Source organism: Cyphomyrmex costatus, unplaced genomic scaffold, assembly GCF_001594065.2.
Source record: "Cyphomyrmex costatus isolate MS0001 unplaced genomic scaffold, Ccosl1.0 scaffold76, whole genome shotgun sequence".
NCBI classification, from domain to species: Eukaryota; Metazoa; Arthropoda; class Insecta; order Hymenoptera; family Formicidae; genus Cyphomyrmex; species Cyphomyrmex costatus.
The window spans coordinates 1,020,970-1,047,613 of NW_017280333.1; the positions used below are offsets into that span (position 1 = coordinate 1,020,970).

The window sequence follows — 26,644 nt, forward strand, 5'->3', positions numbered from 1 at the left end:
AATATCTGTATCATGGGACGGCATCCCTAGTTTAGTCCATTCTACTTGCACACGAAAATTGTTCTGGGAGAGACATCCTATATACGTAATAATAATAATATAGTAATAATAATGATATTTATATATATTTATGTACATCGTTCCCTTATTTAAAAAGTGACACAATTTAAAAACTAAAAAGTTTCCTAGAAAAAAGGAAGAGCTATTTTTCTATTTGTCATAAAATCATTAACAATCGAATGTCGGCAAAAAGAATATACTCTTAACATGATCAAGTATCATTTTTGGTCATTTTTTTGCATCAACCCCCTTAAAAAAGTTTATTTGTTTCGAGTTGTGTGTTGATTTTTTCTTAACTATTTTTTTAAATAGTAACAATTTTGACAATTTTTTATGAAGTTAAATTAATTAATTTTTGGTAATTAATGAAGTAACGTTTACTTGACTCATTCATGCGATAATAGTTTTGAAAATTATGTCTTCTGTGTTGTGTTAGTTTAAGTCATTTATCGATGAAAATTAAAAATATAAAGCAATATTTATAAATTATAGTTTATTTGTACATAACATACATATATGATGGACGATGGTATACTTGATTTTATTAAATACAAGAAAAATAAATATTTATTTGCAACAATTATATGTACATATGTATCTAAAAAGATATTAAATATTTTTCACAAGCAATTGCTTTAATTTTTTTAACTTTTATCGGAATATGTAAATACGATTGAAAAATTAAATAATGATATACAAATCACAAATATGATTTGATAATACATCAAGAGATCTGGTAGCGTCTCACGCCAAGTGAAGCCAGACCACACCGTGTTTTTTACACGAGTCGACGAATTACAAGCACTCGGAGATTATCGGATTTGTCAATAAATATGGTTAAATTTAGCAACTTAATTTTGAGTAGTCTCAATTTTTGAGCATATCCGCTCATTTTACAACTGTTTTATGATTCTTCGCTGATAGGACTATATTCTTTCAGACCTAAAAATATAATCCAATCAGCGAGATGAATAATAAAATGGTTGCAAAACTGTTGAGTCTGCTGAATATAGCCAATGGGCGAGTTCAAGATGGCAAAGCGGTTAGGTACGCTTACCCTACGCTTACCAAGCGATTGAACATAATTGGTTACTACTTATAGATCCAACCAATCATATTCGATCACTCGGCAAGAGTACTTACCTAGCCCCTTACTCGTCCCATGCTATATGTAGTAGGTATGACAGATTTCTTAACCTTCACTATTCTCGATTCGCGGGATAGAGTGACACTTTTTGCCAGATTCATTCATTTCATGCAAAGACGCCCGTCTACTTCATAATTACCGCTTTAAATTCCAAAAGTATACTAAATGACCACACAGAAAACAAATGGCTACAGAAAAAGCATGTATAAATTATACCTTGAAATACTGGTCAATTGTTTTCAACTGAAGACAGTGCTAATTAAAATTTAAAAAGATGAAGAAGAAGGTACAATAACGTATCTCAACAAGAGACTGTATCTATGATAATAAACAAAGACAGCGATCTGTGTTTGTTTGGAGTATTATGAAAAGCAAAATAAAAACTTATCTGCCAGGTAAACTATCACGTAATACACGATTATATGGATATACGCACGAGAGTAAATACCTTTTTAATGAGATATTTTATATATTTTTTCAGCCGTATCGCCATTGCTTTCTCCATGGATAATTGTGATTTTGTCACTTTGTTTTGTTAACAGTTATGACGGAGATTTTGTTTTTGACGATACCGAAGCTATTGTCAATAACATCGATGTACGCGAGACACCGTTTTGGGATATATTTCAAAATGACTTTTGGGGTACTAAATTATCCCATAAGCAAAGCCATAAGTCATATAGACCTTTCACTATACTCAGTTTCAGGTAAAAGAATATTATCAAATATAATTATAAAAAACGTGTATATGTATGCGTGCGAAATATACACTAACGTTTATATATGTATTATATAAATAAATTTGACGCTTGCTATTTTTTTATATTTAAAAGAAAACCTGACAAATATTTTGATGCAAAAAATCACAGAAATTTTTAAAATTAAATTTTGAAGAGGAAAGATACAGCTTTTAATTAACGTTTTTGTGTATTGTTTTTTATGTAACTTTCTGTTTTTTTTCGCTAATATAAATAAAAAGTGCACACACATGGATTACTTACATTTAACAATTAAATTTTATCGATTATATTTATTATTATTATTATTAAATCGACCTACATTATAAAAGAATTAAAATAAATATTCAACCTTAAATTAATAAAAAAAAGTTGAGAAACAATTTATTAAAATAAAATATGCAAAATACTTTATTTTCGTTATACAGATATGATTTCCTAAAGTTGGTACATGGCAGACTGTTTCCTATGTATAAACTAATATCAAAATTAATTTTTTCTTTCTCTGTAGACTACAATTCTGGTTGCGACAAGGCTTAGTTTCGCAGGATTACCATATAGTAAATATAATATTACATAGTACAATTTGCCTATTAACTTTATTTGTATACAATATATTTTTGGGACCTGAAGGACGGAATATTTCATTTTATGCCGCAGCCTTATTTGCAGTTCATCCAATTCATACAGAAGCCGTAATTATAATTATAAATGCATCGTCATTATATATATATATTAACCTGGAAATGATAATAAATTGGAATTATTTTTATGTCTCAACGGAGTAAAAAACTGATGCCTCCTATTTTGTACTCTTAGACCAGTTTCACCATCTTGATCTATAGGAACTGACCAATATAATATTTATGTTGTGTTATGTAGCTTTCTTTACTATAAGATCCACAACACTGTTGTTAAGAATTGATCAATCACAGTTGATATTTAATCAACTGTAATCAAGCTAATCTAAAACAGTATTGGTTATTAACATTGTTGTTAAGAGTTATAAAATAGGGGCCTAAAGCTCAGTTATAAGTTTACAGATTAAGTAATTTGTATCTACCTTTCTTTTTTAAGAAAATATTGAGTAAATCTGTATGTACATATAATAATTTCAAATATTAAAAAATTATATATATGTATATATGTATGTGATAATCAATATATAATGTGTAATTAATAACAGTGAACTAAAAAAAATAATCCAAGTGATCATTTATGCAAAAAATTAGATGGCTATTTCCAGATTAATCTTGTATTTATATATTAGAATACATTATAATTATATTCATTTCTTCATATATCAGGTATCTGGAATTGTTGGACGTGCCGAATTATTATGTGGCTTGTTTACATGGCTATCAATCTTGTTGTATAATCATGTAATATATGCAAAAAATATATTATGTGCATGGATTGCTATATCCAGTTTTACTATTTGCATAACTGCAGCGATGCTGTGTAAAGAAACTGGAATTACTGCCATTGTAAGTATTAAAATTGCGTTCTTAAAAGTTTTTAATATAATAACTGATTTGTCTTTTAGGGTATTTGCGCAATATATGATATAGTTATTGTGAACAAAATATATCCAATTGACATAATTAATTTTTTTTTATTTAAACATGTCGACAAAAATTGGAATAACTTTATTAAGTATAAAAATATTTTGTTACGACTTTCTGCACTTATTTTTATTGCTATAATACTTTTACTTCTAAGATTCAGTATTATGGGATTTTCAATTCCGAACTTTCAATCAGTAGATAATCCAGCATCTTTTATGGATAACATATTGCTTCGTATACTTAATTATAACTATATCTATTTCTTAAATATATGGTTACTTATCTGCCCTGTATGGCTTTGTTTTGATTGGTCAATGGGCTGTGTATCTTTAATCACCAGCTACGACTACAGAACTTTCCCAGTTATTATTTTCTGGTTCATATTTGGAACATTAATAATGTACACGTTTATGTCTCATAAGAATAAGACTTTAAGGTAATCTGAAACCTTTTTAAATTTTAAAATGATACATGTATGTTGAGAATGATATATGTGTAACATACATAAACTTTTGCAGATATGTAATTATGGGACTTACAATATTGATCTGTCCGTTTCTGCCAGCTAGTAATATCTTCTTCAATGTTGGATTTGTTTTGGCAGAAAGAATATTATATATTCCTTTGGCAGGATATTGCTTATTGGTTGTTATCGGTTTACAGAAATTTTCTGCCCGATTTTCTTTACCTAAAACGTCATTGTTAGCATATACAATGCTCATTGTATTATTGTTTATACGTTCTTGGGTAAGGAGTAGTCAATGGAGGAATGAGAAGCTGCTTTTTCAGTCAGCGTTAGATGTATGTCCTCTCAACGCAAAAGTGCATTATAATATTGCAAAAAATGCTGCAGATGCAGGAAACATTGATCTTGCCAAATTGGAATATCAAGAAGCTTTACGGTACTGTATACAATTTATACAGTCTTAATATTTTCCTAAAATTTATTTTTCTAAAATCTTTTTTCTTCTAAGAAATCTTATATTATATATTTATACTATGATATACAGGTTAAATCCGAATTATGCTCAAGCTATGAACAATCTTGCTAATTTACTCAAAGATGATGGGCAGCATTTGAAGGCTGTAAGTTTATTTAAACAAGCTGTTAGTATACAGTAAGTTTGATCAAATATTGTTACTTAAAATGAATAGAATTGCATCGGTTTATAAATTTATTTATATCTCACAATGAGATTTTATATACATGTGGGGCATTTTAATCGCCCTAGACGGATATATTAGAAATTAAGAGAAATACAGGAAAAAGTTTTATATAAAAGTTATAGGTTTTCTTGGGGAAAAGAAGGTGGGAATTTAATAAAAGGAAAATATTTATTATTAACAAATTTTATTAGTTTAATAACTTAACACTAACACGTAGCTCTGACTCACATAGTTCATTTCTTTAATTTTTAATTGTTATAATTAAGCTTTAGGCGATAGTCAAGTCAGATTAATAATAAATAATTATATTCGGGTCGTCAGATGTAAAAAAAGATGTACAATTTTGTAAAGTAGTGTGGAGTACGTCTTACACTGAACATGTTTATGTATCGACTGTCTCAACGTTTTGTCCTCGAACTCTGTCGCTCGTTATTTCTCGAATTTTCCTTGTATAGAAAATATTGTTTTTCATATTGTTAGTTATTATACTGTTTATCTTAAATTTTAAATACAATTGTTAAACCTACTTTTTTTTAATGAATCAAAATATAAAGAGCCGAAAAAATATATCAAGAAAAATTTAAAGGGTCTTCGCTCCACGACAGCTGGTCTGTGTACACAAGCTACTTCGACGAAGTTTGCTTTACACTGATATGGGCTCATGCTTGTGTATACATGCATTAGTTATGTCAGGTCACAGACTAGTTGTGTTAGAACGTATGTTTAATTCCTATCTTATGATTCTGTGTCGCTACAGTCAACGCGAAGTTCTTGGCTGAATACTCAGGAGCCTTAAAAGATAAATTTCATGATCGCAATGTTTATTACAAATTTCAATCCTATTTATACGTTATTTAAGTTGCACGGAACTTTTGACGGACACTGTGTATATAATTTATCTTTTGTTTTTCTATTTACAAATTAAAAAATACAATATATATGTATATTATGAATATAAATACATAGATATAGTATTTTCTATAAAATGCGTAAATTTTAGGAAAGATTTTTCTACGGCATGGATGAATCTAGGCATAGTTCAGTCAGTATTGAAAGAATATGAGGAATCAGAAACGAGCTATTTCATGGCTCTACAATATCGGTCAAATTATCCAGATTGTTATTATAATTTAGGCGTATTAGTGAGTACTATACAAATGAAATTATGATTTTAATCTGGTCTCAAAAATGTTTTAATTATCAAAATTTATGATAGTATCTGGAACGAAAACAATACAATAAGGCATTACGAGCTTGGATAAACGCAACTAAACAAAAACCTACGCATAAACGAGCATGGACAAATATAATATTACTATTAGATGATTTAGGTTTGTTTTTATTTAAATTAACATTGTAGCTTCCTATATACATTAATTATTATAATGTAAAAAAATTAAGATATTCTCTATAATTTTAGGTAGGACAGAAGAAGCATTAAAAATGGCAAACAAAGCTTTAAAATTTATTCCAAATCATGCTTCCATCTATTTTAATATTGCTAACATTTTGGGAAAAAAAGGAAAATATGAGGAAGCAGAGATCCAATTTAAGCAAGCGATATTGAAAGATCCTACAAATTCTATGACTTATGCAAACTTAGGTATATCAGGATATATAAAAGAAAGAAAATATTTCATGTCAAGCGAACTATCTTTTGCCATTGATATCAAAAAATATAAAAATTTAACAGAACACTGGTATTTGATAACACGATTATAACTTATATATCATCAGAGAATATTATACATAACATTCAATAAATGATTTAAGTTATTATTAATCTCTTGTGTCTAGTTGTCGATCTACAATTCATCTCATCAATTGCGATTTAGAAATGCAAATTATTTATGACTAAACAAATTTTATAATAATCACTTATTATACATATACATACATTGTGTATATATTACATTACAAATGAGATATAAATGAATTACTTTGTTTCACTTCCATCAACCTTTAATAAACTCAAATTTTTCAAAACTAAGTTTTGATGTAAGAAAGTTAAAAAAAAGATGAATTGATAAAAAACTTTTTCTGAATTTTTTAAACATGTACAGCTATAAAAAATTATCTGAATTATATATCATTACATCGACAATTTCTTCAAACTATTCTTCAAACTAATATGACAATATTAATGTTTAATATTTTTTTGTATGTATAACATGAATAATTTAAAATAATATAATCAAAAATATTTTATTTATAGGTGTCTTGTATCATCGTTGGAATAAATTAAATGCTGCAGAGGAGATGTATAAGAAAGCACTACAATTAAAGCCAGATTTATACAGTGCAAAAGATAACTTGCAAAGATTGTATAAAACATTACTAAAAGCATCAATAAAATAACTTTGTTACACTAATATTTTATATTAAATATGACATTAATGTTTTAAATATATATTTTTATAACACATACAATCGATACATATGTATATAAAAGTTTAAGATTTTTTATTAGGTCTTCTTATTATCGGCATTAATTGTGATATACAAGGATAACTGTATGCTTTGAAATTTCCAACTTTTTTACCATCAACATAATTATAAGATCTGAAACATCTGTTGCAAAAGTAACTCGTATCGTGTGGTATTCTATCATGTTCTGTTACAATCCAATGCACATTAAATATTCCACAATAGATACAGTTTTTTCCAGAAACAGGTCTTATTTTTTCTATTCTTGGATAAGCAGATTGTGTTAATACATCATCTACAGTCACCAATCTAATAAAAATAAATGATTCGTTAATAACGTTTATTTAGTAATTATTGAGTAAAAATGACATTACATATATATATTCAATAAAAATTATTTTTTCGAGTATAAGAATGAGAATAATTGTTTACTGTTGTTTTTGTGCGTTAAATACATGCGCGCACGCGCGTGCGTGCGTGCGTGCGTGCGTGCGTGTGTGTGTGTGTGTGTGTGTGTGTGTGTGTGTGTGTGTGAGTGCGTTAAATACATACGCGCGTGCGTGTGCGTGTGTGTGAGATATTTGTCAAAATTTCTCTGTTGTATCACAATTTGTAGAAAGAAGAAGGATTAATAAGGTTGTTTTTTAACCGCTAAGAATTAAAAGAAAATAATTTCTTTTGTGTGATCATCAGGTCAAAAATAACCATTAAGTGAGAAAAAACTTGATCTATAAATCCATAATAAAACTAATATTAAAGACTTTATGAATAAATCAAAATTGTGCACTAACAGGAGCTTGGAAACCAACACTGGTTTATGTTGCAAAATATCTTTAATTATTAGAATAATAAAAAAATGTCTCGACTTTTATTAAATAATTTATTAAATAATCATTGTACAATAAAAAAATTATTTGTTGAAAATCCTGAGTGAACCAAAGACCCTTATTGACCCTCCTCCTCTTAGGACAAAAGAAAATTATTTTGCTATTTCTCGTCATTTGATGAGCCTCAAAAAAATTGGAATTTTTGCATCCCACTTTTTAAATACATTTAAATACGTTAAAATTGTATTCGATTTTTATCACAGAGGAAGATTATAACTATATTTATTAGGCAACCAATAAAAAAAATTAATTTTATTTAATTATACCTAAAAATTAACTTTATGTATGAAATTTTATATATATAAATTTCAGTCTCCTACAGTTTGTTACCCCTATTTTATTTTGTCATTAAGAATTATAAAAACTTTAAATTTAAAGAATTTCTTCAAGTTATATTAATAAAAATTACCTGGCATCAGTTAAAACAATTAAGTGTTCACAACAACCTTGATGCTGATATACCCATGGAAAACCAAACTTTGTATAAAGAGAATTTATCGGAGCATCCATAGTGGCAATTTCAAATGGACCTATATTATGAGCTGCTGCCCAATCCAATATAATATTACTATAATCAACGTTAGTTGGTATGCTAATATCATTATAAAATGTGTCTTCAATATAAAAGAATCCTGATGGGTAAACATCCTATAATAATAAATGCAATTGACTTTCATATACTGAGTATTCCATTTTAATAGAAACAATAAAAATATCTCAAAAACAAAACTTTTATGAAACACAGGGATATCCATTTGATCTGAATGCGAATATGGAGCTGTCAGTATTACCTCTAAAATTTTTAATAAAAAAAAATTACTTTTTATTCAATATATTCTTGTAGCTTTGACATCAAAATCTTTTCAAAACAGTATATAATGGAATTTCTTTTAAGAAATAAGTATTTATCAAGATGTGAGTTGATAAAGCTGAGGTACCACTAGCATTAATATTATCCAACTAGTCTGTTCAACTGATGAATAAGCAGCCTATTCTGTAATTCTTAATGACTGAAATGATATCGTTACATTGTTGTTGAGCAGCTTTTTTACTTATACAAAACTTGTGCAATGACACAATATCGTTAAGTCATTCAGAATTACAGAATAAGTTCCTAAATTATTTTGAATGTTATTCAGGATTATTCATAATATTTATCAAGATCATTGGAGGTTGTTCTTATTTTTATTATTAATGGTAAACTATGTAAAACATTTTTCTGAAAAATGTTTTATTTGCAAAATATTTCATTGTTTCTATTAAAATGGGATACTTAATACATAACAAACACACGGATTGTTATAAAATAGATATAATACAAAATTAAAAAAGTAGTACTTTTGCCATGGATTCAGGTCTTTGATTTGGATTTTCACTAATTTCTTTTGTAATTGACAGGTCAGATTGACACATTATCTTTTGACGTAATTCATAAAAAGTTTGGCTTCCTAATATTGATACAACACTCTTAAGTTTAAGAGTAGGTATATTTGTTCTATACTTAAGAGAACGAGGTTGGCTTTTAAATGGCTCATATACCCTGATATAAACTAGAAATTCTTCATATGGTTTTATTAAATTATTATCAATCGATTTTGGTTTGTCATATTTCTAAAAAAATAAAACAAGCAATTATTTCAATGCTATAGATTCGTCATACTCTTATCATGCACATTAAGCAAGGTACCAATAATAACTATAAAATTATCGATCATATAATTACAATTCAAGTCAATTTTAGTAACTATTTTCATTATTCTACATGTCTATAATGTAGCTCTTCTGAAAGTAATTACTTACAATAGGAATGCCATTTTGATTTCTAGGTTTTACTGAAGCTTCTTTGGATAACATTTTTAATACTTTAATTGTTTCCAATGAAACATTATCTAAAATTCTTTCAGGTATGTTAACATATCCTAGTTTTTCTCGTTCTTCGGTAATAGCAGCTTCCACTGGTAATGTTAAATTATCGATACTATAAAATTGATTTCAATATACAATATATATGAGCATTGATTTTTATTAGGAAATATATGTCATATTTATTATATCATAAAATACCTGCAATAATGTTTCATTAAAAGTATTCTCGATTGTGAGAGATCGGTACCCATAAGTTGAAAAATCTTTTCTTCACTTTGTTTATCATTTTCATAACACATAGTTGACTTGATTAATTCGCTATATTCGTGAAAATAGTCTTTTATACAAATCTTTAGTGATGCTTGACGATCGTAAATCTTATATACTTGATCCATTATATCGAATAATTTAACTATACTGGCGGAAACTTATCGCTATCGCTATTCTCTCGCATTGTGTCTTGGTCTTTAAGCGGGGAGCACAGACTTTTGCATAACGCATAAACCATATACATAAAGAATTTGATTGGTTCATTGACTCATGAATAAGAAAATGGGCCAATGAAATTTCTTATGCACATGCTTTATGCGTCATGCAAAAGTGTGTGCTGCGCCTTAAGGATGGAAATGGAAACGCACCCATGGACATGAGCATGAGCCAGGGATTTGAAGAAGTACAATCGTGGTTATTGGTAGTTTTCTTCATTCTCTTTATAAAAAGAATATAGAAGGATATTTAAAAAATTACGAAAATATGACTGATAATAGGAAAGAAACAAATAATGAAACAGAAAATCAAGATTTGAACGATTTATTGGATAGTAAGTATTTTATATATTTAGAAAATCGATATAACCTTATGGACATCTATGTCGCAAGTTTAGTTCTATAGTTATTAAAAAAGCAATTATTCATACTTACATAATAAATTGTGTTTCATAATTTCAAATGAATATCTTTGATATTAAGTGTAGTTTTTAGTACACATTTGTTTTGTAAACTATAGATATCTTATCAAACTGTCACACACACGCACGCACGAGTGTGTGTGTGAATTGCAAGTTTTAAATTTTGTTGTTTTGTCTCAGGTGCTTTACAAGATTTCGATAAAGTATCCATATCAAATGTTGAAAAGAGCAATGACCTAAATACCTCAGATTCACAGAAGCAAACAGATAAACAAGAAACATGTGAAGATAAGTGGACAGAGGATTTTCTCAAACAAACGGCTGATCAGTTTGAAAAAAATTTACAAAATTTATTACAAAATGGTGAGATAATTCAAAATATATAAAGAATACTAAATACATATGTGTAGGATAATAATTTATTATTAGAAGATAGCGAACTGGAAGCTGCTTTACAGAAGCTTGGACAAATGTCAACTAGTAGTGCAGTAAATGAAAACGATGTGAATACAGATTTCCAATCAGCTATTTCACAAGTCTTAAAGGATTTAACTACAAATTCTGAAAATTTACAGGTATCTGATCTTTATAAGGGTGATTAAAAAGTATTGGATCAGTGAAATATTTCAAAGACGAGTCATTTGGAAAGTGTTTTAAATAAAAGTTATAGGACTTCAACAACTATATGAGATGGCAATTAATTTTGTGTGTAGATACAGAGAAGTTTTTAAAGTTAACTTCAAAATTTTTAACAAAAACTTTTTATTCAATATTTTTGTAGTAGATATCAAATCTCTTAAAACACTAGATGAAACTCCTTTTGATTAAATAGTTTTCAAGATATGAGTTGACAAATTTCAAATATTATCAGCATAATATTATTCAATATGTTTAACTAATACATTTTTTAATTAATTTAAGTGCTTTTCTATATCTACTTTTGTACTTATGATCAAATGGGATATTGCAGTGTAATACTAGAGAGAAACCTAAGTGAGGACATGAGGACTTTATTTCTGTAATGCAAAATGCTGCCGTGCAATATTGCCTTTTGAATAATTGGATGTAAACTACACGACAATATTTTTTACAGTGCTCCTGATGGAAGTAAATCACTGAAATAACTAAAATCTATCAAAAATTAATAAAGATTTTAACAATTTCAGCGATTTATTTCTATCAGGAGCATCGTAAAAAGGTGGATATTGTTGTGTAATTGACATCTACTTCTTCAGAGAGTGTGCAAGGCATTTTGCAGTTATAGGTATAAAAAAAGGCCTTCGTGTCTTCTCTCAGGTTTCTCTCTGGTAATACATTGCAATTCTTAAAACTTTTGTATGAAATTTTTTTTCTCAAATATTTTAATTTTTGAGATTTTACAGATTTTTTTTTAGTCAACCTGTCTAGGTAATATTATTTTCTATTCATCTTTCTGATAGAATCAAAATAATTGAAATACATTTTAGAATGAAACAGATGTAGCAGCTATGCTCGGGAAAACCTCTCTCGATGGCGATACTGGTGATATATTACCATTTATGCAAGGAATGATGGAGCACCTCTTGTCAAAAGAAATTCTTTATCCCTCATTGAAAGAACTATCCGATAAATATCCAGCATGGTTAGAGGAACATAAAGCAACTTTAAATGCTTCTGATTTAGAGAGATATACAAAACAGTCAGAACTGATGGAAAAGGTATGTTAATAATAAATCAATTTATATGGAAATTTTACACAATTAACATATTTATATTCTGTGAAAGGTGTGTATTGAATTGGAAAAGGAAAAGGAAGACGATACAGAAAGTATTAAACAACATCGATTTGAATGTGTATTAAAACTTATGACGGAAATGCAAAATTATGGTCAAGCACCTGATGATCTTGTTGGTGAACAATGCTCGCCTTTTCAATTTAATTTAGAAAACAATCCCACTTTTCCATTCCCACTCGGAGTAGATTCTCAGCAGGATTGCTGTATTAATTAAATATATATGAATATACAGCTTGTTAAATATGGTTTTTGGAATATATAATTTCAACCATTTTATTTATTATGTTTATTTCGTAAATAAAGAAAAGTTTTATTGTTTATTTTATAATGATATTGTTAATACATGAACATATATGCAAGATATATTATGAAATCTTGTATGGTAATTCTTTGAATTTCAGAATGACCTTTTGGAAAAAATAGTGTAATAAATGTAATAAATTTTAATTGTTTTATAATATAGTATTACGTAATACATATTATACTTATACTAGAACTGTAAGAATTTATTTACTAAGGGATGTAATATAAAAAATTAAAAATGTTCTACTATAACTGATCTTCTATCATTACATGAATTTTAAAAAATTATAAAACTTCTGGCTGTGTAAAATTTTTTAAAATACAAATTTTCCTATTCACACAAATTATAATCAAGTAATATAAGGTCTGTACTTTTTAGCTAAAGTTCTTGCACGGTTCATCTTTTTTCTTTTCCACGTCGAGGAAAAAAGAAAAAAGATGAACTCTGCAAGAAGTTCGGCTAAAAAGGATAAGCCTATAGTTTTTCATCAATTTACTTTGTTAAATTGGTAATTATATAGTTTTGCACTTAGCAGTCCAAAAATCAATAAAATTAGGCTTATTTGGCATGTTTTTACATGAAACGAAAATATCTATTTTGACTCATTTTTTTTCTATATACTGTATGAAGAATATCCAACAAATAAGAATATGGATTTTACGATCTAATTATTTTTTTTCAAAAAAAGAAACAATTTTTTTATTAATTTATTTTTACGCTATTCAGCATTAAAAATAACATAAAAGTGCATATTTTCAAAAATTTTTATGAAAGATTACTGTAGTAGTTGATTTTTACGTGAATGCTTTTCTCAAGTGGCTAAATAAAAATAAGATTTTGTGTGTGTGTGTGTGTGTGTATGTGTGTGCGCGCGCGCACGTATGCATATTGGATTGGAAAAAAGGTTTTTTTATAATACATATATATATGTAAAAGGACCTTTATTACATCTTCGTTAAAAATGAACAAAATTTAAATTAAAAAAAAAAAAGATTTTTAAACTTAAAATCTTTACTTTCAAAAGACTATATTTTTGTTAGTTTGGCAAGTTTTACATATATGAAAAAAATGAACTGAAAAAGATCAAAATTTGTCTTATCACTTGTGAGTCTTTCACGTTCTAAAAAAAATGCGAAAATCTTCGATTACCTTAAAAGCTTAAAAAGTTTTTCCTACAAAATCTTTTTTTTTTAATATTCCTACAATTTTTTGTTCCAGAGTTATTCGCGAGTTAATTAAAGTAGTATTCTGATTTTGATTACTCATAATTTTGTTAAAAATCATTATACTGCAATTAAAAAAACAAATTCTGAAAGCTGAAACTTTCCATTAAAAAAAATTGATAATTGTAACAAAAGTTTCGTAACAAATGGTGGGTTGGAGGTAAAGTGTGTGTGTGTGTGTGTGTGTAAAAGAACTTTTCCCCAACTTAATATATCATGTAGAATTTATATACATATAAATATAAATAAATATTACTAAATTCATTTTTTTATTTGATGGATTTAAAAAGTCTGATATATGCTTTCTATTAGAAATATAAGATATTTATATCAGAAGTATTTTTACGAGGTCACACTTTATGTCGCGAGTATTGGAAAAATTACTTGTTTGGACATAAATGATACATTTACATATTGTTACTATCCGGGTCATAATTCAAATACAAGAGAAAATTCAGATTTAATAATATTAATAGATATTTAATTGCGAGTAAACTCACATGTATTTTTATTACACATTTTCCACATTTTGCTCTTGATCCGATAAAAATGTTACAGATTGTTATGGAATTTAAATAATCGGTGTAATATTTTCTTTCTTTTTTTATAGAGTATATTAATTCACTTTTTTAATATATAATATGTCCCAGACTTTGCGTGATACCTGTTAACAGCTGTGTAATTCCTGAAATTATTTCAAGACAAAAATATTAAAAATGTTAAGGCTACAATAGTTTTTAAATGATAAAGGATTTTTAAAGTTAATCAATTAAACTGTTCGAAATTCGCGCGCTCAGACATAACACAAATTCAACAGTGAACGCTTGCAGCTATCAATGTATTCTTCTAGATCTAAAAGTCTAATTGGATGATCTAGAAGAAATATCAATAAACGCTCACTGAACTGTTAAGACTGCTGAACGCAGCCATAATTCAGTAGTGCAGTAGTAAAGATGTTTAGAAGAGAATAGAACTGATGCTTGACAACATCTTTATTACCATGCCTTGCATGAACGCGCGAATTTTGGACAGTTTAATTGATTAACTTTAAAAATCCTTGTCATTTCAAAACTACTGTAATCTCGACATTTTGGTATTAGGATTTTTATCTCGAAATGATCTCAGGAATATACTATAATGGATGTCACACAAAATCTGGAACACCTTGTACGTATACATTCATGTATACGTTGGGTGTTTTCCAATTGCTTAACATATTTTGACATATAAATGCACGAAGTGTAGCATTGCACGATTCTATTAGAACAAAATGTATACGCTGTGCATGATTTCAAAAAGATAAACTAAATGTTGTCTTTTTTATCTGCATTAAATGAAAGAAAGCAAAATTGCCGGCTACCCAATTTATAGCCGCCGCGATTGGTAACATATAATTGTTACTAAAAAGATATAAGTATACACAATCGATTAATAGCTCTTGAGCTAAGTAAGGATGTGTAGTGTTGCGTCGACAATTACGGCAATTGGAACGTAACGTTTGTTATCATGTACATAAAAGTGTTATCTAATAATTTTACAATTGGAAAACACTAGGTATGTGTGGATGTACGCGCGCGCGTGCATAAAAGCAACAATGCTAAGCAAATTAAGTATAAATGTACGTAAATAATATTAATTCTGTCAAGGTATGTGCTATACGAATTTCTTGGTGATTGTGTTTAAAGAGTTTGTTGTTGATTTGATGCAGCCTGCGTAGAGGCGATCGTTGTAGGGGCGATAACTCGTGCGTATACAGCACCACCTGTGGTTTTTAATCCGGCAGGAGTGGGAATCACTTTAAGTCCGTGTAATGTTTTGATGTTGAGCAGTTGACTCGGCAAGATAATTGGTTGCTGCGTTTGTTGTTGGTGTTGTTGCTGAGAGGTGGGCTGTTTGCCTAATACCACGTTTCCGCCACTGGTGCTCACTGCAACTCCAACGTTTTTGTTACTGCTTGCTAATACAATAGGTTTTCCCGCAAGCTGAGCAGTAACCATTCGGACAGTTTGAGCTTGTTGAGGTTGAGATTGTTGATGTTGTGTGCTGACTGCTATTATTTTTGATTGACTAGAAGATGCTTGCGCTTGTGGCACCACCTGCAAATATGCGTATAAAGACACGTTCATTAAGAAACACTATCTGAGTGATACCATTTTATCCTTGCTTAACATTCGATAAACAATAAAGATAGAATAATACACGAGGGCACTCAAGTGATGTTTCTAAACATATTCTGGTATTATTTAAAAAAGGAAAATCTATCACGCTATCTTATTTTAATTTAATAAATGTATTATAATTCTATTTCTTGACGAAACTTTTACTTTAATGTTCTTAGGAATGGAAAGAAATTTTCGATAATTGTTTTTTTACATACAAATATGTTTTGTATAATACATTAATAGGAATTTTGTTCAAAGATAAAAAGTATGGTAAATTTTTATTTCATTATTTATCAATCTAATTATATATATATATATCTTATTCTTTCAAGATTATTTTTATTATCATTTTTATTAATAATAATATTTCATTAATATTATATTTTTTCAATATTTATAATGTTGTTATTATGAAAAAAGTTTCTCATTCTCATCAATAAATATATAAATACATCTATTATATAAAGTGTGCTTACTTGGTATTGAGCCTGTATGACTTGCTTGCCCTGCCTATTAAGTTGATTAGCGTGACCAGCAGTAGTAGCTAATTTCAATCCTTTCTGAGCTAGTAAACTTTCAACAGAGATTATTTGTCCGCCACTATTATTTGTTAAAACTTTTGCAAGTATCTTTTGTTGTTGTTGTTGTTGTTGTTGTTGTTGTTGCTTAGTCTGTTGTTGATGATGAGGTGATTGCTGTATTTGCACAGCAATTGGTTTTCCTCCGATTTGTGCAATTATGCGTTGCATTCCCGGAGTTTGTTGTATAGGTTGCTGTTGGTTAGCTGTGATTCGTTGTTGTTGGAGTTGTTGCTGTTGCTGAGATTAGAATAAAATTTTAATAAAAAAAGCAAATAATAAATATAATAAAAGTAATGTTTGTTTGCAAAGATACCTTCAGTTGTTGTTGTTGTAATTGTTGCTGTTGAGATTGAGTATTCGACGGTGAGGATTGTTTGATAAATATAGTCTGACCTTGAAGACCGTGGCTCGTGAGTAATGATTTAATTTGACTCGAACTAACTAATTTAATCTGTGATGCCAAAAGAGTTTTGCCTGGTAATACATGTTGTTGTTGTTGTTGTTGTTGTTGTTGTTGTTGTTGCTGTTGTTGCTGTTGTGATTGCTGTTGTTTTATATTAGTAGCTTGTAAAATACTTTTCCCTGCTTGATTTGTTACTATAGTTTGCTGTTGCTGCTGATTTTGTGCTTTTGTAGATGGTAGTATCGTCGTTAAATTTGTAGTAGCTCCGTTTATTACGTTAGAACTGTTACTAGTTGAAGTAGATTGCTGTGCAGATTGCAACACAGAGTGTCCAGACAAACGAATGGTTTGTAGACCAGCAGATGTTGATACTTGAATTTGGTGGTGTGAATAATTCGGTTGATTCGATTGTAATAGACTTTGAGCAGTATTTGTTTTGAGTACAGCAATTGATTTTCCGCCAATAGCAGATGCCTTTTTTACCATCGTTATTGGAGCAAGTTGCGATTTCGTGTCTATCGCAATGTTATCTCGTTCTGTGCTTACTACATTTGTGATCGTAGCCGAAGAAGTTACAATCGATGCAACAGAAACAGGAGTTTCAACGGTAGAAATTGCTGATGGTATTGTGTTAACTGCTATTTCTACATTAGCATTAATAGTATTAACGGAATGTTCAGTACAGATAGGATGGTCAGAGACAATTTTCTCTTCGGTTTTATGTTGCTCTTTCCTATGAGAAATGAAATAAATGTACACGTTTATTTTTTTCAAATGCTATTTTCAAATAAATATGGCATTCTTACTTAGGAATAACAGATTGCGTAGGTATAGTTGTCATTCGCCTTTCTTTTTTGACAATAACTTCCTTAGTATTTGAAGATTGTTCCTTATTTGTGTTGGTTGATTTGAGAATTGGTTGTACTACTTTTCGTGACGTATTACCAACACTTTTCTTATTCTTCGCAATTCCTTGTAATTGTTGATGAACCATTTCTACAAAAGATACAAAATATCTTCACACAAGCAAATTAAAATTGCGAATGTTTCAGAAATATCGAGTTACAATATTAAATAATGTAAAAATATAATAATGTATAAAATAATTGAGATGATAAATAAGAACAAACCAAATTCAGATTCAGATCGTCCTCGATGAAGATAAAGCCATTCTTTTCGACGAGGATAATATCTAACACAGGGATCTGCTTCGTAATGTAATCTATCAAGCGCTCCTGATACCACAGAATGGAGATATCCCTCTTTTTCGTCATTATCTTGCTCTATGATATATTGCGAATCTTTCAGTAATTGACAAATGTCAGCTCGAGTCCCTTCACCATTAGGAAGTCTGGCAGTAGCATCTCTAACTAACGCTAAAATTGTTACAAAGTTTGGACGATCCGGCACCAACAATGAATGTCCTCGTGCTTTAGCTTGTCCTGAAGCTTAATATAATGAATATAATTAATTTTAGTTCTCTATATTAATAAACTCTGTAATTATTAGAAAAAAAAGAATTCATAAAATATAAAATATTTAGATTTTCTATTTAAAAAATTTAAATCTGATTTATATAAAAATATTCTTAAATAAGAAAAATATTTTTCTTAATTAAGGATATTTTTATATAAAATTAGTTTTTAATTAAAAAAAAAATTTTAATTAAAGAATATATTTTAATTATTATTAATTATCAAAAGAAATTTAATAATTTCTAATCTAGTAAACCTCTAGTAAGAATATTCATTATTCGATATTCATAAATCAACTGAAAAACTTAATAATTTTATGAAAAATATTATCTTGGCTGAAAATCAAATCCAAATCGCACGCATTCTGTGTGCGATATCTTCGCAATAAAATTATCAGCAGTTTTTCACATAACTATTAACATTTAATAATAAATATTCTTCCTAGACACTTGTTAGTATAAAAAATCAGTAAAGAATTTAGTATGTGATATTATTATTCTGGTTCTGTACACGAATGCGTTTCCAACTCTAGAAAAACAATTCAGCGCGTAGTTTGTCACGTAGAATCAGAAATTTATACAAATTCACACTAAATCATTTAAGTATTTAAGATTTGTTTTGACTAAAAATAGGAATTCTTCATACTTTATTAAGTTTATTATTATGTCGGTCCTATTTCAAATAAAAATTGCAAAATGTTTTAGTTTTAATAGCATATATATTTCCTGTGCACTTATATTATGTTGTTGTTTTGTACTATATTATATTTTGTACACAATCAGTTTTGCGATTGCTTGTATTACTAATACAAGTTAGTGTGCATTAATATTTGTAACAACGTGATTTATAAACTTTTGGAAATTCAAATCTAGCATTCTTTATATTATATAAAGCATGAGTTGAACATACCAACATTATGCTGATAAATTCCTTTAACAGGGCCGACTACGGATGCATAACCGTGCATGCGATAAGTAAATGCTTTATGAGGTGCAGTATAACGCATACGCTCCTGTCTTCGGAATTCCTCACGTTCCTCTATTGTAGATGGACGGACTTTCCATTCTGTAGGAAATAGCGGCCGAGGTGGTTCCCAGTCAGTTCCAGTAGAACTAGCATCGATATTGGTAGATTCCAGTGCGGGACTTCCACTTCTACCACTTTGCAGGATTCCGCTTGTAACAGTTGCGTTATTGTTCATATTGTTATTATTCGAAGATAGTTGAGATTGTTGCAATTTTGTAGATGCCACAGTACTAATAGTTTGAGTATATGGTGGTGTCAACATGTCTCTAAAATAATAATAATAAAAGTATAATAATATTGTTTATGAAAATGCTGTTTAACTCATGATTTGTTGAAAAAAAAGCGATCAAGAGAATTTAAGAAGAATCCAAATAAACGAGCAAATGAACAAGTTGAATAAGAAAAAATGCACATATTAAATTCAAATATAATATAACAACTTATAATATAGCAATCAAAGATTCAAAAAAATTAGTGTTTGTCACAATTCTTACTTGTACATGAGAAATTTTGTACACAAGTCCTGTAATCGGGCATCAGAGTCTCTCCCAGCTCCGATCCATGCATATATGCCTTGACCCTTGTTTTCTAGATAAGGTACGAGTTCCTGATCTTGTTCTTGTCGCTGATCTAAATCTTGAGAATACATTAATTCACCAGCAAGAAATCCGAGAGCTAATGGTACTAAAGTAGGCCACGAAGGTACCAAAGAATACCTGCAACATCAATTTATGAAAAAATGCTACTTATAATCGCGCACTGCGGAGAAGTTTTATTCAATATTACCAGTCATTCAAAGGTGAAATAGGATTGCCTTGCCACTGCATTATTGCGTCCTTCATTTCTGTTGCACTCATACGATACTCTCCCTTAGAAGTAAAAGCGTCTCTCAGCAGAGAGAAAAAGCATGTGTGGGTCTCTTGCATCAATTCCGTCCCATTGTTAATATTTATACCTTCACTGGATGGTATAATCATTTTCGTATCTGGTATTGACATAATTCTTTCATCTTCACACCTATAATATCAATTCCCCAATTTAAATATTTTGATTATTAATTGATTAGAATCATTGTCTATTATATATAAAATCTAATACACTTACTTAACATCGTCGAGTATGTCAATTCCATCATCAAGTTGGATTGGTAACTGCATCATATCAATACTGTCCAAGTCAAGCTCTTTTTTAGATTCACTTTCCTCTTCTTCTTCAGTTTCAACCAGCATATCTTCGCTCACGCCCAAACTTAATTCGGTTTTAACTTTGTCATATTCTATATCTTCGACTTCTTTTTTTATCTCTGGTAAATTGACTACTGTTGGTTTGATACCCTTTTGAGTTACCGGACTGCTGTAAATGAGAAACACAAAAGAAATGCATTGAGCACAATTCTATAATATTTTATATATATCTAATGCATGTACAGCTAATTACATAATTACATTTTCTTTTTGGTTACTTGAAGTGCTTCATATGCTTCAATAGGTTCCGATTTAATAGGTGTTGTCATTTTATTGTAATCAATATCTACAACATTAGGTTGTCTGTTATCATCCGTTGTATGAGAGTAATCACTGTTATCGCTTTCGTGTTTCACAGAATTGGAATTTGTCAATTTTGGTGCAGGTGGACATAACGAATTTTGTTCCAATTTAATCTTCTTCTTAGCAGATGTAACTTTCATAGAATTGCCAATTGTAAGTTTCTGCTTCTGACCAATTTGTGATCTTTGGGTGAGATCAGCAAGTGCAATTCCTTGGGTGTTCAGTTCTGGATGAAGCTACATATGCATAGTTTAGTTAGTATTGCTTAAATTATGTGATTGTAATAAAATAATGAAGTATTATACATACATCACGACGAGCACGTCGTTTTTTATGTGCAATTAACATAGCTCGGTAGGTCTCTTCCGTTTGTTCACGTACAAACAATGATCTACTAGAAGTATATTCCGTTCGCTGCAACGTAGAAAATACAGGTCGAATAGTATCATCTTCATGACTAAGCTGTAGGCCTTTAACTGACAATCCTTGAAGATTCATAGTAAAACGCCGTTTCCTTTTCTGTTTAGTTCCAGTCATTTGATAATGAGGATAATTCTCTTCGTTTTCAGATGTTGTATCAGCGGACAATCTCGTACTGGTTCTAAGTTCTGTCCGAACTGCATTTAGCTCCTCCAAATAGCGCAACTGAGTTTTTTCTTCAACTATTATTTATTTTCATGTTAATAATATTCTACAGTCATTATATTATACATTTTTCTGCCAAATGACCTAAGTATGTAGAAGCAATATAAACAGCCAAATAATATTAGATGTAAAGCAAACACACTTACCCATTATTGGTTTTGATTTGCGCCAATGAAATTTAGACACTGTGCGGTTTACTGGTTGATTGAAACCTTGCCTATATGCGTTCGATAATAAACTTTCTCGCGATTTTAGTAACTGATTTGCTAATTCATATGACCGTTTCCGTTCCTCGAACAACGATCTTTTTTTTTGCGCTTTACGAACTAAACCACGTATTCTTTTAATATCAGGACGATAGTGACCAGAAGAAAGATGATTGTGAAACATATCCAATGCCGATACACCAAATCTATGATACATTTTATTTAAAATGTTCTAATTAATTAATTTCAGAACCCAGTCTATTATTCTTATTTTGCAAGAAATCTTAAATATTTACTACCTATCGTTTTCTCTATTAAATAACATTTGTAGTGATTTCTCCATTTGTGCTTCTATATTGGAGTCTTTTGGGAAAGTAGGCAAAAGGTTGTACAATGTTTCTCGTTGACTTTCAGTAAGCCATTCATTCCAAAAACGTGGATAATCTAGCATCTCCTTAAAGATACTGAAATGTTCGCAAAGATCCTGCGGCAGTTTTACCTTGGTATTAGCAGCAATGCAAGTTTCCCACCTCTAAAAATAAATTTATTAAAATTAAAAATTAGAATATTAATAAAAAAATAACTGTAATTTATTTTAATCCTCAAACGGCACATTTTATCCCAGCACCCATAAACGGCACACTGGTGAGAATTGGGATTTTGTGATTTTATTCACTTATTTAACCATGACAATATTCTTTAAAATACTTTCAAAACCATACTTTCTTAGGGTAAGATTTCCCAACAAAGCGATTGGTGCAACTCAAATTTAGTTAAATTATTCTCAAGTTATAAAAAAATTATTATTAAAAAAAGATGTAGGGAAAATGCTAATGGTTTTGAAAATTTTGCTGGTGCGAATTAGCACCAGTGTGCCGTTTGAGGGTTAATAAGTTAATACTTAGAAATTACCAAAATATCAACCTTTTCTCATAAAAAAATAGATTTTTGTTCGTTTTAAGCTATATAAAAACAAAAGTTAAACTTCTCATCCTTACATGGATCAAAGTAGACAATGCATCCTTTAACTGTGCACATAAGTATCACAAACAAAAGTTTGTATCTGTGAAGTTAACACGATGTTTTATTAATTTTCAAGAAATAATAGTTCCAGTAGCACTTTTCATAGTTTATTTAATGTTTATTCATTAATTATTTAAAGTTGATTGATGATCATATTTTATTTAGTGCTTGTTTAAAATTAGTTATTATTAATATATATTTACAATATTTTATTAACTTATAACTATAGTGATAAACTTTTTATTTAGTTAAACAGTATGTTGTTTAATTTTTTACAATGTATATACATATATACACATAACTTTAATACATTATCTATTTTTGATACAGGTAAAATAAAATTTGTGTAAAAGGAATATTCAAAGTATAAATAATAAAATTTAATAATGTAATAATAATTATATAATTAGGAAATTTTGAAGTGTGCATGTGTGTATGTGTGTGTATGTGAAGTTAGCATGATATTTTATTAATTATCAAGAAACAAATAATAATTCCAGTAGCACTTTTAATAGTTTCTAATAAAAATAAAAATGTTATGGATTTTTAATATAAAGAAATAATGTGTTTAGAAAACAATTGTACAAAACGAATCATAGGAAAAAATGATGCTAAAAATGTTGACGCAATAATAAGAAAAAGAATCATTTATTTTTAATAAAATTGCAACTGTTAGAATTTTGAATAATAAATTGGTTAAGAACTTATGCACTGATCTATTAATTTATGCTAACTGCACTCTTCCTTTTAAATACAAATATAAAACCAGATATAAATCTTACCAAAGTATCAGGGTTCTCAACATTTACTATGAATTCTGCATTTTCATTTTCTTCTTCATCTTCCTCTGCAGAACTGTGGCTTTCACTACTGCTCATGGCATGATCTTCTGCACTATCTTGTTCGCTGTCTGATGTTGTACTACTACCACTTATACTACTACTGCTACTATCAGTTTTAGAATCATGTGTCGAAGCTCCTTCTTCATCTTCCTCTGCTCCACTATCTCCGCCGGCTGAACATTCATCTATCTATATATAGTAAATATATACACATATGTAAATATATACACGTATATAATAAAAATTAGCAATACCCTAGCAAATATTTCTAAACTTATTTCAGTAGAATATTATACTAATTCTACATTGAGTCGGTAGTCAGTAGTCCAAAATCTTATCGATAAAATTGACCAATAGCCAACTTGTACGACTAACACTGATTGGTCAACTTCACCGATTAAGATTAAAACTTCCAACTGCAGACTCATTGTAGAATCAGCTTTATAGTAAATTGATATCAATAATATTTATATCAACACTTGAGCTAAATTTTAATCTATCAGCAGAGCTTGTCATCTAATAGCAAATTACTAATAGGAACATTATAAGCTACCACCATTCTGGAAACATTTAAATAAAATGAATTATTTAAATTATAAAATAGTCTATTTAGGTTTTATAATCAATTTGGTATCATATTCTATTATGTTTCTACTGGTTACTTATATTGCTTAATTTATAATAAAGGTTAACAGCAAGAAAAAAAATATTTAAAAAATAATCTGTTTTATAAAATAATTTTTAAAGAATATATATGGAAAACATAATTCTTCTATATGTATATATGTATACATAAACATGTAAAATTTTGCTCTAGTATATCATTATATTGTCAATTAATGAGATTGTATGGAGTAAATTGTTAAATTATATTATACAAATCACAATAATAAATTATAATACACCAAAATTTAATCATATAGCCTTTTTAATTAGAAATATATCAATAAAAACTAACCTCCATTTTTCTGGCTTTTTAATCTTGTACACTTCTTCTACAATTTGCACTGTGTGTGTCTATCAAAATATGAGTAACTTTCCACACCTCTATATATATATATATGACCTAAATTATAAAATATGTGGTATTTATACAGTTTAGCATGCCATAGCTCAAAAATCAATAAAATAAAGTTTATTCGACATGTTTCAGCATGAAATGAAAGAATCTGGCAGAAATAAGCGTCGTTCTGTCTCTGTTTTAGGTATTTGTCTACCTTAAAAACACAAATTCTCTGCTTTAAAACACAAATTTATTGTTTCAAAAAAACAAATTCTCTGTTGTAAAAATAAAAATTATACAAAAAAATGTGTTTCTAAAGCAAAGAATTTGTGTGTAATTAAAGCAAAAAATATTTTTTCTAACTGCGCTTACATATGTCTCTGTATGGCCTATGCTGTACTATCGATGTGGCAAATTTCCTAACCTATATAAATAGTCGTCAACTTTAACGATTAATATCTCGGTTCGTGGAGCAGAGTGACGCTTTTTTCTGCCAGATTTTTTTATTTCACGCAAAGACGCAACGAATAAGTTCAATTTTATTAATTTTTTAGATGCGAGGTGCTAAACAGTATAATTACCAAATATATATTAATTCTACACTCTACATGCTTATACACAACCACACACACGCGCGCGCGCGCGCGATAAAAAACACGAAGTCTTCAGGATTTCTCAATTTGCGTATGTATAAACACTTGTATCGTACAGCGAATAATTATTACAAAACGAATAACTCGATCATGTATTTGTATCCGTACAAATATTCAGCATTTTTTAATTGAATAATAAACGCATTAAACACAATGACGCAGTAAACACACTAAACAACAAATATCATTCAGAGTGTACAATATGAGCAACAAAAATAACTTCCTTTTCCAGTAAACAGTAATCTGGTGTGTAGATAGGTAAAGGCCGCACAGACTTTAAGCTTTAAGCTGGAAACACAATGAAAAGCATAGGCGAAGTGGAGCAGGAAATAAGTGATTTCAACCTATCAGATATCAGTTACATCGGAATACACGGTTTCTGATATATAAGTTAAAATCTTTAAATATTTATTCCTGTTCCAAATATTCGTTCTATTGTGAACAGCCTAACCCCTGTACACTAGCGACACCAACGTTCATTTTTGAGCTGCGGGAACTACGTAACACGTTCATTTTTGTGATACGCCGATAAAATCGTATCGTCGAAAGTGAACATGGTCCACAAATTATGCATGGATGTAAAGAAAATGTTTTTTTTCGACATTGTGTGCAATTAATTTATAAACAAACGAGATTCTCCCGAGACTTTTGATCAATAAACCAAAATCTATAACATATTGAAATTTTAGCTAATTTAACTGGAATTCCAATTTAAGTTCTTGTATATTAAATGACTTCAAAAATCCTTATATTTAAATTTACATCTAAAGTCTAAATTGAGCAGCAATAATATCCTGCATATTTTGGGATCACTTTTACATTTTAAGATCCTATACTCAAAAGGAAGTGTTTAATTGCAAAATATATACAATGAATGTATATTACACATTTTAATATCTCAAAACTTTTAATAAAAGTATTAAAAATTGAATAGATAATATATACTTAATATAATAAGAATTGATTTCTCCAAGTACGTAGTTAAATTTGTAGTTATATATACATATATA

General features: G+C 29.0%; 4 protein-coding genes across 6 annotated transcripts; 2 read left to right on the top strand and 2 right to left on the bottom strand.

Moving 5' to 3' along the window:
* Positions 1-1,263: 1,263 nt before the first annotated feature.
* On the top strand, positions 1,264-7,037 carry LOC108781100 (Transmembrane O-mannosyltransferase targeting cadherins 4). The gene is made up of 11 exons (XM_018548983.1): positions 1,264-1,602; positions 1,689-1,914; positions 2,456-2,639; positions 3,252-3,431; positions 3,491-3,948; positions 4,031-4,414; positions 4,523-4,630; positions 5,680-5,821; positions 5,896-6,010; positions 6,100-6,282; positions 6,895-7,037. The coding sequence occupies exons 1-11, from the start codon at positions 1,572-1,574 to the stop codon at positions 7,035-7,037; spliced, it is 2,154 nt and encodes a 717-aa protein (XP_018404485.1). The 5' UTR covers positions 1,264-1,571.
* A 1,361-nt stretch (positions 7,038-8,398) lies between these two features.
* On the bottom strand, positions 8,399-10,097 carry Pbp49 (proximal sequence element A Pbp49). The gene is made up of 4 exons (XM_018549016.1): positions 10,058-10,097; positions 9,794-9,971; positions 9,332-9,604; positions 8,399-8,641 (listed from the first exon to the last, which is right to left on the bottom strand). Exons 1-4 carry the CDS (start codon positions 10,072-10,074, stop codon positions 8,399-8,401), a joined length of 711 nt encoding a protein of 236 aa, XP_018404518.1. The 5' UTR covers positions 10,075-10,097.
* Positions 10,098-10,538: 441 nt separating this feature from the next.
* Pex19 (peroxisomal biogenesis factor 19) lies at positions 10,539-12,779 on the top strand. 2 transcript variants are annotated; one of them, XM_018549007.1, is made up of 5 exons: positions 10,539-10,679; positions 10,947-11,129; positions 11,199-11,341; positions 12,233-12,463; positions 12,531-12,779. In XM_018549007.1, exons 1-5 carry the CDS (start codon positions 10,613-10,615, stop codon positions 12,753-12,755), a joined length of 849 nt encoding a protein of 282 aa, XP_018404509.1. In that variant the 5' UTR covers positions 10,539-10,612; the 3' UTR covers positions 12,756-12,779. The 2 variants fall into 2 exon arrangements, with proteins under 2 accessions (XP_018404509.1, XP_018404508.1); XM_018549006.1 differs by having other exon boundaries at positions 10,540-10,679; positions 11,196-11,341.
* A 1,875-nt stretch (positions 12,780-14,654) lies between these two features.
* On the bottom strand, positions 14,655-25,712 carry NFRKB (nuclear factor related to kappaB binding protein). 2 transcript variants are annotated; one of them, XM_018549055.1, is made up of 16 exons: positions 25,563-25,712; positions 24,937-25,044; positions 23,919-24,167; positions 22,413-22,645; positions 22,054-22,319; positions 21,572-21,924; positions 21,161-21,498; positions 20,820-21,068; positions 20,502-20,732; positions 20,210-20,431; positions 19,599-19,981; positions 18,345-18,662; positions 18,021-18,210; positions 17,125-17,947; positions 16,707-17,048; positions 14,655-16,164 (listed from the first exon to the last, which is right to left on the bottom strand). In XM_018549055.1, the coding sequence occupies exons 2-16, from the start codon at positions 24,940-24,942 to the stop codon at positions 15,748-15,750; spliced, it is 4,620 nt and encodes a 1,539-aa protein (XP_018404557.1). In that variant the 5' UTR covers positions 24,943-25,044; positions 25,563-25,712; the 3' UTR covers positions 14,655-15,747. The 2 variants fall into 2 exon arrangements, with proteins under 2 accessions (XP_018404557.1, XP_018404558.1); XM_018549056.1 differs by lacking the exons at positions 22,054-22,319; positions 22,413-22,645; positions 23,919-24,167; positions 24,937-25,044; positions 25,563-25,712 and having other exon boundaries at positions 20,820-21,065; positions 21,572-21,776.
* Positions 25,713-26,644: the final 932 nt, after the last annotated feature.

Bases quoted from the DNA above. Each gene is read 5' to 3' on its own strand.
- LOC108781100 (XM_018548983.1), top strand. From the start codon at position 1,572: ATGAAAAGCAAAATAAAAACTTATCTGCCAG. The intron at 1,603-1,688 runs GTAAACTATCAC...ATATTTTTTCAG, and splicing joins AATAAAAACTTATCTGCCAG to CCGTATCGCCATTGCTTTCT. The intron at 5,822-5,895 runs GTGAGTACTATA...AATTTATGATAG, and splicing joins ATTATAATTTAGGCGTATTA to TATCTGGAACGAAAACAATA.
- Pbp49 (XM_018549016.1), bottom strand. The intron at 9,605-9,793 runs GTAAGTAATTAC...TTATTTTTTTAG, and splicing joins ATCAAAATGGCATTCCTATT to AAATATGACAAACCAAAATC. The intron at 8,642-9,331 runs GTACTACTTTTT...TTATTATTATAG, and splicing joins GACCTGAATCCATGGCAAAA to GATGTTTACCCATCAGGATT.
- NFRKB (XM_018549055.1), bottom strand. The intron at 22,320-22,412 runs GTAGTAAATATT...AATGTATCATAG, and splicing joins TTTAATAGAGAAAACGATAG to ATTTGGTGTATCGGCATTGG. The intron at 18,211-18,344 runs GTTTGTTCTTAT...TATCTTTTGTAG, and splicing joins ACGATCTGAATCTGAATTTG to AAATGGTTCATCAACAATTA.
- Pex19 (XM_018549006.1), top strand. From the start codon at position 10,613: ATGACTGATAATAGGAAAGAAACAAATAATGAAACAGAAAATCAAGAT. The intron at 11,342-12,232 runs GTATCTGATCTT...AATACATTTTAG, and splicing joins CAAATTCTGAAAATTTACAG to AATGAAACAGATGTAGCAGC. The intron at 12,464-12,530 runs GTATGTTAATAA...ATTCTGTGAAAG, and splicing joins AGTCAGAACTGATGGAAAAG to GTGTGTATTGAATTGGAAAA.